The sequence below is a fragment of the Octopus bimaculoides genome, chromosome 21 (genome assembly GCF_001194135.2).
Source record: "Octopus bimaculoides isolate UCB-OBI-ISO-001 chromosome 21, ASM119413v2, whole genome shotgun sequence".
Taxonomy (NCBI): domain Eukaryota; kingdom Metazoa; phylum Mollusca; class Cephalopoda; order Octopoda; family Octopodidae; genus Octopus; species Octopus bimaculoides.
This window is the reverse complement of record NC_069001.1, coordinates 37,070,002-37,086,628: the sequence shown is the minus strand read 5'-3', so window position 1 is coordinate 37,086,628 and position 16,627 is coordinate 37,070,002. Positions and strand designations below refer to the sequence as shown.

Sequence of the window (16,627 nt, the reverse complement as noted above, 5' to 3'; positions counted from 1 at the left end):
AAAAAAAAAAAAAAAAAAAAAAAAAAAATATATATATATATATAATAATTTAAATTTTACCCCCTGCGTTAAATAATCGTAAATAATAATTGAATGTAAATTAAATATACACCATTTTATGAGAAACAAGGTTTTTTTTGTATATACGTTATCTCCGACATCTGAAACATAGGAATCCATCCACCCCGAAACCGGTGAATTTGATATTCCATTTAAAAGGTTACAGATTAACACCTATAGGTATGACATGGAGAATCGAGAGCGCCGATATTCTTCCTGGGTATAAAATACTAGATATAACGTTTAGGGTGGGGCAGACGGGTAGCATGCACCAACAGTGACGAGAGGTGGAAAGATGGGTTGGCTGAGTGGAACAGACTGATTCGAGGAGCAAAGATCATTATAGCAGCGATAGAAAAGAGAGAGGAGACAGCATGTCTGTTAGTGTTTGAATATCAATATTAGTCAAGTGGCTTTTATCTTGATGAATTCCAGGATGTCTATGTGGCAGTAGCAGCTCAAATGAGGGCGCAGTACTCCATTGTAGGGCTCACATAAGCTTTATAGATTGTCAGCAGTTGCTGGCTGCTTGTTTTTCTGGCCATAACGAGAAGGGGCCAGTATTTGGAATGTTTGATCCAAGTTTTGCTATGGCTGGAGAGATCTTCAGAGACGGAAATGCCCAACAAATGGTGAAACTGTAAGGGCTCTAGTTGAGTACCATTCATGTTGAATACAGGGTGTGTGCAGTGGTGTTTTGTTATGAATAGTACTTCAATCTTTTTGCTGTTAAAAGAAATGAGGTTGGTATGGCCCCACTGAAAGATACTATCAAGGTCTCAATTTATGAAATCAGTGCAAGATGTGTAGGGTGTATGTGAATGATGCATTATTAGGGGAAGTTTGAGAGGAATGAAATGTCATGTCATCTGCATAAGATTGAACATTGTAAGTAGATTATTGTTATGCAGAAGGAAGAGGTGGGGACAAAACTAAACTCAGGAATACCTGAGTTGATTGAAAGTTGAGCAGAAGCTCCACCTTCACATGGGTGTAATCAAGGCATTATTGAATGAGAGATGGGTGGAGCTTGTAGGCAGGAAGATTTGATAGATGTGTGTCAGACACACAAAGTTTTATGAGTATAGCAGCAAGTTCAGAGGTACAATGCTTGGGTGTGTAAACACAAATTATAAATGGTATCATCTTAGCAACATCACAGGTCCATAGGGGAAGCAATGTACTGAGGCCCCTACATATACAACTACAGCCTACATAGATTAGCATTTGACCCCAAGATTCATGGGGACTGTGAAAAATGGCCCATTGTGCTCATATCTTAAGACGGTACTGATTATGAAACCATCTTTGTGTGTACATTAATTATAAAAGCTTTCACTTTGTATGTGTGTGTGTCAGGAAAACATTTACTGTCAGAAAACCACAGAAATATGGTATTGATCCTAATCACATGACTTTGGGCTCAGTCCCACTGTAGTTCTTAGGGCAAGCACTTTACACAACAGCTTTGTACCACCAAAAACCTTGGGATTGGATTTAGCAGAAAATAGTATTTGCACATTATTTGATAAGCCTGCCTGCAGTTTTTCCATCTCTACCACCAATGCCCCTTTTTGTAATTCACTATATCCACTCCGTCTCTTGCCACTGTCTCCTCCACACTGAAGGAATAGCTTTAGTCTGTAAATACATAAAATTTGCTCACAGATGTATGATGTAATATTAAAACAAATTTAAAAGATAAGCCTCAACTGTTTAGCTAAAAGCTATTTACAGTTTGTCAGTGTAGACATGTAAAATTTCCACTGTTAAATCGCTTACTTTTAAGTATCTCTTATATCTTATATTGTTTCTATCTTATTTCAGAATACCAGATAGCACTAGCACAAAAGAATTTTCTGCTTCAAATCTGTAAATTGTTCTCAATTTTTGAAGACTAAAGAAAGATTCTGTACAGGATTGATATATTTCTGTTCATAGATGTTTACAGTTGAATTGCTATAAAATAAGTCTTATGAACTGTTCTCAGTCTTGCAGTCTAGAATGTGTTCAAAGTGATTTTGCATTCTAATTAAACCAAGACAAATTTACAAGGAAGTTTAAAGCATCTTCAGATGTCCACAAAGATCACAATTGTTTCAAATATAGCAGTAGAGACAACTGTTTGGAATAATATATAAAACCAGTGATCAAAGGAAAATAATTAGGGAAAATGAATTATGCGAGAAACAGGCTCAATGCCTAACAGAGTCTGAAAGAATTGCTTTTCCCAATAAAATTTTGAAAGATACAAGAAAAATATTGTACCACTGTGATATCTGTAAAATGTCATTCACTGAAAAAAGTAGCTTCACAAGTCACAAATATGTTCATAAAGGAGACAAACCATATCTTTGTGAAATCTGTAAGGAATCATTCACTAGAAATAAAGACTTGACTAAACACATGTGTTTTCATAAACAAGAGAAACCATATAAGTGCGATGTTGGTGATACATCATTCTTGCAGGAAAATATCTTAAACAAACATTGCAACATTCATACAGGAGAGAGACCATATCACTGTGATATTTGTGGTGAATCATTTTCTGAAAGTTGTGAGTTAACTAAACACAAACATATTCATAAAGGAGAGAAGCCATACCACTGTGATATCTGTGGCAAATGTTTTTCTCATAGTAATGCTCTAACTATACACAAACGCACTCATACTGGAGAGAAACCTTATCCCTGTGATATCTGTGGCAAATCATTCTCTCAGGCTGGTAACTTATCTACTCATAAACGTATTCATTCAGGAGGGAAACTATATCACTGTGATATATGCAGTAAATCATTCTCTGAACCAAGTTACTTAGCAAAACACAAGATCATTCATACAGAAGGAAAGATATATCAGTGTAATATCTGCGGTAAATCATTCTCACAAAGAAATCTCTTAACTATACACAAACGTGTTCATACAGGAGAGAAGCCATATCAGTGTGATATCTGTGGTAAATCATTCTCTCAGGCTGGTAACTTGACTACTCACAGATATGTTCATACTGGAGAGAAACCATATCACTGTGATGTCTGTGGTAAATCATTCTCTGACCCAGGTCAGTTTACAAAGCATAAATATATACATAGAGAAGACAAGTTATATCCCTGTGAATACTGTGGTAAATCATTCCCTCACAGAAATTCTTTAACCATACACAAACATATTCATACGGGAGAAAAACCATATCACTGTGATATCTGTAGTAAATCATTTTCTCATAAAAATGCCCTAACTATACACAAACGTATTCATACAGGGGACAAGCCATATCATTGTGATGTCTGCGGTAAATCATTCTCTCAGACTGGTAACTTAACTATTCACAAACAAATTCATATAGGAGAGAAACTGGATTATTGTGATATCTGTGGTAAATCATTCTCTAATCTGGCTCACTTAACTTTTCACAAACGCATTCATACAGAAGAAAAGCCCTATCACTGTAACATTTGTGGTAAATCCTTCTCTCGTAGAAAAGCCTTAATTATACACATACGCATTCATACTGGAGAGAAACCGCATCATTGTGACATCTGTGGAAAATCATTTGCACAAGCTGGTAACTTGACTTCTCACAAACGCACTCATACTGGAAAGAAGCCATATCAGTGTGATGTCTGTGGTAAATCATTTTCTCAGACTAATAACTTAATGACTCACAAATTCATTCATAAGAAAAGGAAACTATATCACTGTGATATCTGTGGTAAATCATTCTCTAATCTAGCTCACTTCACTTCTCACAAAGGCATTCATACAGGAGAGAGGCCATATCGTTGTAATGTCTGTGATAAGTCATTTTATCATAGAACTGCCTTAATTATACACATACGCATTCATACAGGGGAGAAGCCATATCAATGTATTATCTGTGGTAAATCATTCACTCAGGCAGGTAACTTAGCTACTCACAAACACATTCATACTGGAAAGAAGCCATATTGTGAGATATGTAGCAAGTCATTTTCTGACCCGGGTGACTTCTCTAAACACAAACTGATTCATAGAAGAGAAAAATTATATTACTGTGATATCTGTAATAATCCATTCTCTCAAAAATATGCCTTAACTAGACACAAACATACGCATAGAAGTGGGAAGCTATATGACTGTGATATCTGTGGTAAATCCTTCTCTTGTAGAAATTCTTTAACTATACACATGCGTATTCATGCAGGAGAGACAACAAATCAGTGCAATGTATATGATAAATCATTCTCTCAAACTGATAACTTTACTTCTCACAAACCCAAACACAAAAGAGTAGAACTATATTCTTGTAATAACGGCAGTAAATCTTTTTCTGTCCCAACTGACTTAACTACAAACAAACTCATTCATACAACAGAGAAGCCATATCACTGTGATATTTGTGGTAAATCATTTTCTCATAGAAATGCCTTAATTATACACATACGCATTCATACTGGTGAGAAACCATATCAGTGTGATATCTGTGGTAAATCATTCTCTCAGGCAGGTAACTTAACTACTCACAAACGCATTCACACAGGAGAGAAGCCATATCATTGTAATATCTGCAGTAAATCATTCTCTGATCCTGGCCGCTACTCAAAGCATAAACTGACTCATAGTGGAGGATTGCCATATCACTGTAATATCTGTGGTAAATCATTCTCCTGTTGGAGTCTCTTAACAATACACAAACAAATTCATACAGAACAGAAGCCAAGTCACTGTAATGTCTGGTAAATCATTCTCTCAAAAAGTCTTAACTAGATACAAATGTGTGCATACAGTTGATAGGTCATATAACTGCAATATCTGTGGGAAACCCTTCTCTAACAGAAGTCAGTTAACTAAACACAAACATATCCACAGAAGAGAAAAGCCATATCAGTGTGAGATCTGTGATAAATCATTCTCTTATAGAAATGCTTTAACTGTGCACAGCCGTATTCATACAGGTGAGAAGCCATATCAGTGTGATGTGTGTGGTAAATCATTCTCTCAAGCAGGTAACTTAAAAACACATAAGCACATTCATACAGAGAGAAACCTTGTCTCAGTGGTGTCTGAGGCAAATCATATTTAAACCCAGGTCATTCAACTAAACACAAACATAACTACACAGGAGAAAAGCCACATGTGAAACCTGTGGCAAATCCTTCTCGAGTAAAAATACTTTAATCATTCACAAATAGAAAAGAAGCCATATCACAGTGGGATGTGGTAAATCATTGTCACAGATTGTTATCTTAACTACTCACAAACATTCATGTATGACAGAAATCATATCACTGTCATACTTGAGATACTTTCTATCATAAAAACGTCTTACAACGTTTTCATACAAGAGACAAGCCATATCACTGTAATATCTGTAGTAAATTATTCTCTCATCAAAGTCATTTTTACTAAATATAATTGCATTCATAAGGTGGGTAATACATGTCAATTGTGATATCTAACAAATTTTCAAACTCAATTAAGTTAACTAAACACAAACATATCTATACAAAAGAGGAACACTGATGTTTGTGGTTAATCATTCTCTTAAACAGGTAGCTTAAAGAGACAAATATATTCATACACATCAAAATATAACTGACATTTGCGATGAATTATCATTGCAACATTATTTTGTTGAAACATGGATAACTACCACTGTCTGAGATAATATACTATTTATTAACATGTAGATGATTTAGATCTCATATAGAAGCAGTTGTTGAAGCTGAAGGTGACTTTATTGAATAACATTATAGAAAAGAAGGTTTATTTTTAACCTCAGAGTATATTTTGATAAATAAAGTTATTATCTGTTATTATATAGCTGTTTTTTTTATAAACATCCATCTGTCCTCAAATATCTTGTACACCTTGTGTCTATACACACACATTTTCACATTATGAAATCAATTGAAACAAAAATTGAAAAGTGGCAGCCAAATTTTGTTTAATGTTTTGTTTTGTTTTTTAACTAAACCAAGAGTTTGAACCAAAAGAAAGAAAAAATTACTACCACACAAACAATGACATTTTATTCCAAACAAATCATAATAATAAATCGTCTGTTATCATTAATACGGCTTTTTCGACATTGATTTCGTTTCGTAAATTTACTTAAACTGTTTTAAAACAGAAAAGTGCATGCTAACCTGGATTTTACATACGCAGCAAAGTTTCCGGATTTTACATAGATTAAGTAGGTAAGAACGAACCCTGGCCACATACACAGAGATGCACAAAACATATACATGTACACACACACACGCACACATACATAACTTGCACATTATAAGTTTTCAAGGCTTTTCTCAAGTTTAAAATGCGACATTGGTTTTATTATGTTCTTTCCAACGATCCTGCTTTGTATATTTGTTAGAAATCAGCTTCTGATTCAGAGGAAGAATTTAAATAATTGAAAACAGAACAGAAACACACACGTACAACCATTATCTTTCATACACACGTACATATATTCATTGTGCGAGTGTGAGTGAATACAAATACATAGAGCTGAACACGCTCATGCGCACGCACAACCATTATCTTTGGTATATACATAAATACATATAAACACATTGTGCGAATGTTTCACTGTTCAAGTCATCAACATGAAAACAGCGGGGGTGGGGGCGATAGCGTTTGTTTCATTTCTCTCAGACTTCAAAGCTAATGTCGCCTTCTACATGTCATGAAAACAAAACTAAATAAATAAAACATTTTACAGAAATTCACAAGCAATCATCGCAAGTTTGAGACCAAAAACGAGAGATTGCCTTTTTTTTTTTCTCTCCTAATTCTGCCTGAGTCAGACACACAAACAGCCTACAAGTATGTGATCGATGTCTTTGACAGAATATTGTTTTCGTTACTGTGGTGCTTGTTGGTTGTCCAAAGTGAATTTCTGGTTGAATATGCGCATGTTCAACCGGATATTGACTACAGACACTTTAAGCCGAAGATTACTGTAATTATACGCATAATTAAATTACATATTTGTAAAGAAATCATTTCGCGTGAGATAGATGCTGATAGAAAGGTAATCGGCACTGTCTTCCTTCACTTCTGACAGCTAATACCATGACAGTGCCAGGTAATCATATTTATACATCATATTATATATATATTTTATAATGTTATATATATATAACATTATAACAAATAAATATATATATATATAAACACTAATTATCGCTTCAGTAATACATTTGTCCGCGATCAGTCTTCCTGACATTGTTATTTATACGAGGTGTACCAGGTAATTCAGCCGAGGCCGACCCCGCCTTTCATCTTTACGGGGTCGATAAATTAAGTACAAGTCGAGTAGTGGGTCGCTGGAATCGACTAGCTCCCTTCCCAAAGTTTCAAGCTTTCTTGAAAGGATTTATATTAGGTATTTTTTGTCGCTGATTTCTTGATATTATCGGTGTTTTTTTTTTTTTATCATTGTATTGTTTCTTTGGTTAATGTTTTGTCATAAAATTCGTGACTCCCCTAAAAACAATATTTGGTCACAAGTCTGCTCAGCCAGGACTGACCTAGGGCTATAAAAAAAACAACAGAACAGAATGTTACGAACTGCTGTTGGGCTGCTTATATATATGTGCGAGTGTATATACATAAAGATCGCCGTATATATATATATATGTGTGTGTGTTAGAGAATCAGAAGGTGTTGTGATATATTTTCAGTGAAATCGTTGTTTATTATTGCTAGTGGTGTCATCATTTGAGAGTTACGGGCCTTGATAAGGCTTTACTTTCGTCTGTCTACAACTACTTTCTTTAAGTTGACATATTACACAGCCTTAGGATGTAACTGTAGTTTGAAAATATGTATATTTCAAGTAAACCTCGATTGTCCATATAAATGTTTATATCTCCAGTTTATCAATTTAGAAATGTAGTAAATTTTCCAATGCTGTGCCTACTTTTAAATATCCTCTTTCACTTAAATTGTTTCTCTATTATTTCAGAAATATCCGATGTATGGACAATATTTATCAACTTTTAAAGACTGGAGGAAGATATTGGGCTCTCCAGATACAACCTGTGTGTATAAATCTATGTTTGAATTGGTGTGAAATATTCCTTGTGAACTGAGATTATCAGCAAAATTCTACTTCACTGTCTGGAATAAACTTGGAAACATCTACAAAGAGTTTGTGGTATCTTCATTCTTAAAAAACGATTTACAGTTGATGGAAATATAAACTAAAGCAGTGCTAAAGGAATAATAACTATGGAGAGTAAATTCTATGAAGAACCAATTGGGATTAAAACTGAGCCACAAACAAATAATTTTGCTGATGAGATGACGGAAGAGATACAAAAAACATCATACAAGTGTGATATCTTTAAGAGGTCATTCTCTCAAAAAAGTATCCTTACTCACAAAAGAAAACATAGTGGAGAAAAACCATATCACTGTAATATCTGTGGTAAATCATTTTCCCATACAAATGTCTTAACTATTCACAAACGCATTCATACAGGAATAAAAGTATATCAGTGTGATGTGTGTGTGAAATCATTCTCCCAGAGTACTGCATTAAGTGCTCACAAACGTATTCATACTGGAGAGAAGCCATATCACTGTGACATCTGTGATAAATCATTTTCTCAAAGAAATCGCTTAACTTTTCACAAAAGCATTCATACAGGAGAGAAGCCATATTGCTGTAACATCTGCAATAAATCCTTCTCAAATCCATATGTCTTAGATAAGCACAAACTTATTCATACAGGAGAGAAACCATATCACTGTGATATCTGTGGTAAATCATTTTCCCATAGTGGTAACTTAACTTGTCACAAACGTATTCATACAGGAGAGAAGCCATATCACTGTGATATCTGTGGTAAATTATTCTCTCGAAAATCTAACTTACCTAAACACAAACGCATTCATACGGGAGAGAGGCCTTATCACTGTGATATCTGTGGTAAATCATTCTCTCGAAATGGAGACTTGTCTAAGCATAAACGTATTCATACAGGAGAGAAGCCATATCACTGTGAGATATGTGGTAAATCATTCTCTCAAACTGGAGATTTAACTAAACACACACGAATTCATACAGGAGAGAAGCCATATTGTTGTGATATCTGTAGCAAATCATTCTCTGAAAGTAGTGAGTTAACTCGACATAAACGTATTCATACAGGAGAAAAACCATTTCACTGTAATATCTGTGGTAAATCATTTTCTCAAAATTCAGAAGTGACTAAACACAAACGCATTCATACTGGAGACAAGCAGAATTGTACTGATATCTGTGGTAAATCATTGTTACACTCAGGTAAATCAACTGCTGAAGAATATTCAAGGGAGAAACCATATCATTGTGATATCTGTGGTAAATCCTTTTCTGGAAGTAGTGACTTTACTAGGCATGGACGGACTCATACAGGAGAGAAGCCATTTTGTTGTGATATATGTGGTAAATCATTCTCTCGAAATGGGGATTTAACTAAACACAAACGTATTCATACAGGAGAGAAACCATATCACTGCGATATTTGTGGTAAATCATATTCTCAAAGTAGTGAGTTAACAAGACACAAACGAATTCATACAGGAGAGGAACCATATCACTGTGATATCTGCGGTAAATCTTTCTCTGAAGGAAGTTTCCTAACTAGACACAAACGCATTCATACGGGGGAGAAACCATATCACTGTGATATTTGTGGCAATTCATTCTCTCAGAATGGCGATTTAACTAGACACAAACGAGTTCATACAGGAGAAAAACCATATAACTGTGACATCTGTGGTAAATCCTTCTCTAGAAGTAGTTACTTGACAACTCACATTCGTGTACATACGGGAGAGAAGCCATATCATTGTGATATCTGTGATAAATCATTCTCTCAAAGTAGTGACTTAAATAAGCACAAACGTATTCATACAGGAGAGAAGCCTTATCTTTGTGATATCTGTGGCAAATCACTATCTGACACTGGCAGCTTCTCTAGACACAAGGATCTTCATACAAGAGAAAAGCCTTAGGATCTTGTTCAAAACGGGGGCACCAGTTTTCATTTATGTTTTATGTAGTGTTTTTGGTACCGAAAGACTTTCAAACTTCGTATACTTATCTATTTTGTGTTATAGAACAGAAAATAATTTTTGTATTCGAATTTATTTCATGTAAAAAATTGTCTTATTTCGATAATTTCAACCAATCACTGACAAGTATTCAGCTGTTTATACTTACTCCTTTGGCAGTTTAAGCGGTGTAAAGCGTATTTAATCTCCATTACTTCTGACATTTTGCAGAGACAACACACGTGTGTTCGTTTTCCCTAACCCACTTGCTCCTTCCCTCAAAAACCATGCCTTGTGCCTATAATAGAAAGGTTTATTAGCTACTGCCAATATGCTTCAGCCATTTTTTGACAAGGAAATAATTTTATCACCGCGAGAATCGTTTGTTTACGTAGTCAGCACTTAATGTATACAGCTGAATAGACGTCAGTGATTGGTTGAAATTACAGAAATACGACAATTTTAACATGAAATAACTTGCGATGTACGTTTTCTTTTGTTAAGAAGACTAAGAGAAAAAGATGTTTTATATGACACATTCTACCAGTGTCCCAAGTTTCAAAGTGTTTCGTTAAGAAAATACTGCTGCCCCCGTTTTGAACAAGATCCAAGCCTTATAACTGATATGGGTAGTAAATCAGTTTCTCAAAGAATGTCACTTCACTACAAATATCTGCATTTCTACAGGTATAAACCGATCAGTGTCAAATTCTACTATAAATGATACTTTTCCTATCACCACAAAAGTATTCTCAGTGGAAAGACAATTGTGTGATAACTTTTTAACACTATATATAATATAACCGTAACTGTAGCTACTTTACTGAGATAACATATTACTGTGATGTTGTAAATAATTACTTTGTTTCAGAATAGTAACTTGTATTCCATCTAACATAATTCCAGAACAGAAAGATAACAGAGTAACACCATTAGGAAGGAAGTGAAATAAAAAATTAATTAACCCTTTTGTTACTGTATTTATTTTGAGATGCTCTGTGTTTCTTTCAGTTACTGCAAATATAATAAAGAATTTAGTAAAATAACTTAGTTATCATTCAGCTAGTTTAAGGAACATAAATTGTGACTAAGGTTTGGTGGAAGATTTTAATTCAAAACTTAGGGCAGATTGTACGATGCCTGTGCACTATGTGTGTGTGTGTGTGTGTAGCATTCGCCGCCCTTCAACCGTTTGCGTATGGATTCTCCCATCATTGGATGAACAAAAATTGAGGAATGTTTCAGAGCTTTACAACTATATATGAACTCACTCCAGGAAGCCCACCCATAAGATAACAAACGCCTCCGTGAAGATTTTCTCTGGTGCTGTTGGGTATACGACATTACAGCAGTGTACCTCAACTGCTACTTCCGAAATGCCTGTACTACCACTACAATATATCACACAACCGGGTGCCTGTGTTCACGAAATTGTGGTATGACACAGGCGTCAAAGTTTACTTTCACTTTTTTACAACACTAAACTGCATGCTAAATAGAAACACACAGATAGATAGATATACACGCGCGCTCGCCCACATCGATAACGGAATGGAAGAATGGTTATTGGACACAGACAAGCCCCGCTTGTATCCTGCTCAACCGGCAAAAAAGTTCGTTCGCCATGCGTGCGCATGTTCAACCGGATATTGACAGAAAGCATCACTCCGATTGACAGCTAAACAATATTTTTATTCCAATCTCAACCATGCAAAGAATATTTTTGTTAGCTGAATCACGGTAAAGTAATCCTATTTATTTACTGTACTGTAATATTTACATATACCTATTATATTGCATTATTCATGTAGTACTAGTTCTGCATTCAGGTTAACACATTCCCACTGTCATCGATTTCCTCAAAAAATTTGTTGTAATTCATACTTAGAGTATCTTTTGTTCATGTTGACCTCTTGATTTCCTCCTGTTTTTCCCCCATCTTTCATTGATATTATGTTTCGTTTTGTTTGATGTCATCAAATTCGTTGCACCCCTTTAAACGTGGGTTTAATCACATTTTACCGGTGACTCTATGACAATCAGTGACCTCTCTGGACTCAGAAGAATGTTAACATCCACTATTTTATAGTTCAGGTATCTCTAAAGTGTTCGATATCGACCCCTGGGGTCGGTGGGACTATTCAAGGGGTCAATATATGCATAGCAGCACATCAATTTTATTATCTTGTACATGCCTGGGGGTCGATGAAGAGTTAAGGATTCTTTGAAGGGGTCGATGGTGTAAAAAGTTGAGGGACCCCTGCTATAGTTTAACACATGTGTAATGTTACACAATCTAAAGTTGTAGTCTGTAAATATGCTCATTTCAAACAGGGTTGTATGATGTAATTTTAAATCAAGAAGTAAAATTTGAATGGTTCAGGTCAGATTTTACATCTGTATTTGCTTAAAAGGCCGTTTATCATCGTAAAATAGTGAAAGTAAGTTGTCCGTAAAAAATGAAAGTAAAATTGCGATAGAAACCGGAAGTGACAAGTGATATACCAAAATTTTATAAAACACGTTTGATATCCGATGGGTGGGTTTCTTATGTGGATCTCGGCAACTTCTATTATGAAGTTGTGAACCATTCAATTTTGTTGATCCACATGATGACGAAACAAATTTAGAGACTGAGAAAAAATTATGAATCTCATTTCGTACATCAATGGCTTATATTTTCTCGTAAATGTGATTGTTTCCATCTTGTATAATATATATATATATATATATATATATATTATTTTATTATATGTCTTTATTTTCTCCTAGTAATAAATAACTCGGATAAAATAAATTGGTTAATAGATACCAGGGTAGCACATTATGCAGTTATAATATGCGTTTATTCCATTCTTTAAATTTATATATATATATATATATATATATATATATATATATATATACGGCTATTAAATATATGTATGTTTATGTATTGGCTGCATTGGTATGTCCTATAGTGTTGAATTGCAATTACGGGATGTCACTGTCATCACTTCTGGTTTCATTTCGGTTCCACCGAGCCATATCTTGTTTCCAATCAGTAACTACCCACCAGGGCTCACATTTCTGACCCTTGAAGCAACTTCTACTGCCTCTATAACCAACTTAATTACTTCCTGCTCACTGTAGAAAATTTTCAACTGTTGATTCTCTGCTTTTAAGTAATCCCTATGTCTTACACTCTTTCTCCATTATTTCAGAATGTGACAAGGTAATTTGGCATCCTCAGAAGAATTTGACACATATTTGAAATTTGTGATATAGTGATGTATCGAGGAAGATCACAGTTGTTTGAAATATAACAGAAGTGTCAAAGGGAAAGTAACTATGGAAAATGAATTGCAAAACAGCCAGGTTAAATGCAAAACAGAGTCTGAAACTATGGATTTTTGTGAGGAAATGCTGAAAGACAGGGGGAAAACATCATATCACTGTGATATGTGTGGTAAATCATTCTCTCAAAATAGTAACCTTATTGCTCACAAATGCTTTCATACAGGAGAGAGACCATATCATTGTGATATTTGTAGTAAATCTTTCTTTGAAGAAAGTGTCTTAACTAAACACAAACGTATTCATACTGGGGAGAAACCACATCACTGTGATATTTGTAGCAAATCATTCTATCGAAGTAGTGACTTGACTACTCACATACGTACCCATACAGGAGAGAAACCATACCAATGTGATATCTGTAGGAAATTATTCTCTCATAGAAATGCCTTAACTATCCACAAACGCATTCATACTGGAGAGAAACCATATCACTGTGATATTTGTGGTAAATCATTCTCTGGAAGTAGTGAATTAACTACCCACACACGCATTCATACTGGAGAGAAACCATACCATTGTGATATCTGTGGTAAGTCATTCACTGGAAGTAGTCACTTAACCAGTCACAAACGCATCCATACAGGAGAGAAGCCATATCACTGTGATATCTGTGGTAAATCATTCTCTGCAAATAGTCAATTAACTATCCATAAACGCATTCATACAGGAGAAAAGCCATACCTCTGTGATATCTGTGGTAAAGCATTTGTTGCAAGTGGGGAATTAACTGTCCACAGACACATTCATACTGGAGAGAAACCATATCACTGTGACATCTGTGGTAAATCATTATCTGATCCAGGTAACTTAGCAAAACACAAACGTATTCATACAGGACAGAAGCCATTTCCCTGTGATGTCTGTGATAAATTTTTCTCTGAAAGAAGTCACTTAACTAAACACAAACGTATTCATACTGGTGAGAAGCCATATCGCTGTGATATCTGTGGTAAAACCTTTTCTAAAAGTAGTAATGCAACTAGACACAAACGCATTCATACAGGTGAGAAACCATACCACTGTGCTATCTGCAATAAATCATTCTCCCACACAGGTAGCTTAGCTAGGCACAAGTGTATTCATACGGGAGAAAAACTATGTAATTGATATTAGTGATAAATATCACATAACTATATATGTGTGTTATACTTTCATATCTATGTGCATGCGTAGGTATACGTATATATATATATGAATACATCCTCACTAGTAGTACTATTTTGTTAAGCGCATCTACTAAGCAGTATGAACTGTGTCTAAGGCAGATACGCAGTGTGTATCACTCCGCTATAGATACTATCTGTAAACATGTCAAGTAAATAAACACGTAGAATCATAACAATGCCTTCAGTGAGTTGTTTATTATCCCATCAAGAACAAAAGAATACATAACAATGTGTATATTTTTGCAAAAGAGTAAATGTTTTCAACTTCAGAAGTGGCTCTGTGTTCATAAATATATACACAGAAATTTATTCACACAGGGAAGCCGTTTGATAAAGCCTTCAACATCTCGGATAACAATACTTCAATAAAAACCTCTTAACACTGTGTTTTGTACAATCACAACAGATATCTACATTGGTGAGATATCTTAACACTGATATTGCTCCTGAAAGTACTGTTCCAGCTTCTTCGTATATATTCTATATAGCACCTGTGCAAAAGTAATAATACATGATACAATATAATTGCATCTTGTATATAATTTCAATCTTATGCATTTATTCATGTATCAAGTAAATATTCTAGTTGAAATTTTAATTATCTGCGTATCCCAATAAAAGACTGATTCTGTTGTCAGTAAAATTTATATTTTTGTCATATTTATTTAATGATTCAATGTTAATTTGCATGTATGGATATGAATACATGGTGTTATAGTTTGTAATCCAGCATCAATGCACCCTTCTCTCAGTGCACTGGCATGGTTTGGATTGGACAACCATAAATAGCAGAGTTCACCAAAAAAAACGTTTACATTAATTGTGTGCTTTGAAATTATAATTTGCTGACAGAAATTGGTATTAAATGCTAGGTAAAGAGGTTATCAAACAGTGAGTGAGTGATAAGAAATAGGATAAATTGATTAAATAATAACAATGATGGCTATAGTATGAACATGTGATATAGCCAGTTAGTTGACAGTAGCCAAGTGAGAGCCAGCAACAAGTATAGAAATCTACTGACCAACTTTCCACCTACAAAACCTTACCTAATTTACTAAGGTTTAAATGATGGACTGAACTTTCATTACAAAGTTCTACCTGCAGGAGTGAATTCCAAATAATTATACAACCTTAAATTTATTCAATAAAAATCTTTCAGAATACTTCTCCATCACAACCATCCCTACAACTTAATTATCATTCCACATAGCTTCACCTACCCCTGAAAATTTTAGACCAGTCCAAATTCACCAGTGCACCACCCTTGCCAGGAACTTTACTAACCCGATCTAAGGTGAAGGTTGTCGTGTATCGTCCTTCCAGGGATGGCACAGGTTTGTGCCTCCCCAACCAGGTCGACCATTCACTCACTACAAAAAGTGAAAAGATTTTTAGTGATCTCTCTCTCTCTCTGACACACACACACACAGCAAGGACATCACTCTCTCTGTCTCTTCACACACACTAACAAAAGCACTTCACTTACACACCACACTTTCTGTCTCGCACACACCATCAAACACACACACGCACGAACATCAATTCTTCCGATTCACGCCAACTTCAAAAGTTCTTCCCTCATACAATCGTGCTCTCTCTGTCTCTTTCGCTTTCACGCCGACTTCAGAAGATCCCATTTCCCTCCCAACCACATATGTGAAAAAATAAAATAATTTTACGGAAATCGACGATCATCTTCACAAAGGTAAATAAACACATGTGGTTTGTAACTAGCAGTCGTGTGTTCTCGTAACGAAAGATCACCAGTAACAAGAGATAGGAGACAAACATTAGGCAACATCAGCCTAATTGTCTGCTGATGATAGTTCAGCCGCTATCATTTGATCATATGAATTCGAGAGGAATTTTTCATGATTTTCCTGCCAAAACATGGCTATAAATAAAGAAACACGAGACAGAGAAAAGCATTAGAGAGATCCAGGGCCGACCAAAGCCTTGTGAGTGGATTTGGTAGACGGAAACTGAAAGAAGCCTGTCATATATGTGTATGTATGTGTTTGCCCCCCCCC

At 35.1% G+C, this 16,627-nt stretch overlaps 2 protein-coding genes and 1 pseudogene across 2 annotated transcripts in view; 2 read left to right on the top strand and 1 right to left on the bottom strand.

Moving 5' to 3' along the window:
- LOC128250457 (zinc finger protein 91-like) overlaps positions 1 to 6,075 on the top strand; it is a 6,859-nt gene extending 784 nt beyond the window's left edge. Inside the window, exon 2 of the mRNA XM_052975529.1 lies at positions 1,888 to 6,075. Coding sequence (XP_052831489.1) covers positions 2,347 to 4,779 — 2,433 coding nt within the window. The 5' untranslated portion in view covers positions 1,888 to 2,346 and the 3' untranslated portion in view covers positions 4,780 to 6,075. The remainder of the gene's footprint in view (positions 1 to 1,887) is intronic.
- LOC128250461 (zinc finger protein 271-like) overlaps positions 1 to 16,627 on the bottom strand; it is a 76,445-nt gene that overhangs the window by 46,381 nt on the left and 13,437 nt on the right. The window lies entirely within an intron of this gene.
- Positions 6,886 to 16,627, top strand: part of LOC106884126 (zinc finger protein 208-like) — a 14,081-nt pseudogene continuing 4,339 nt past the window's right edge.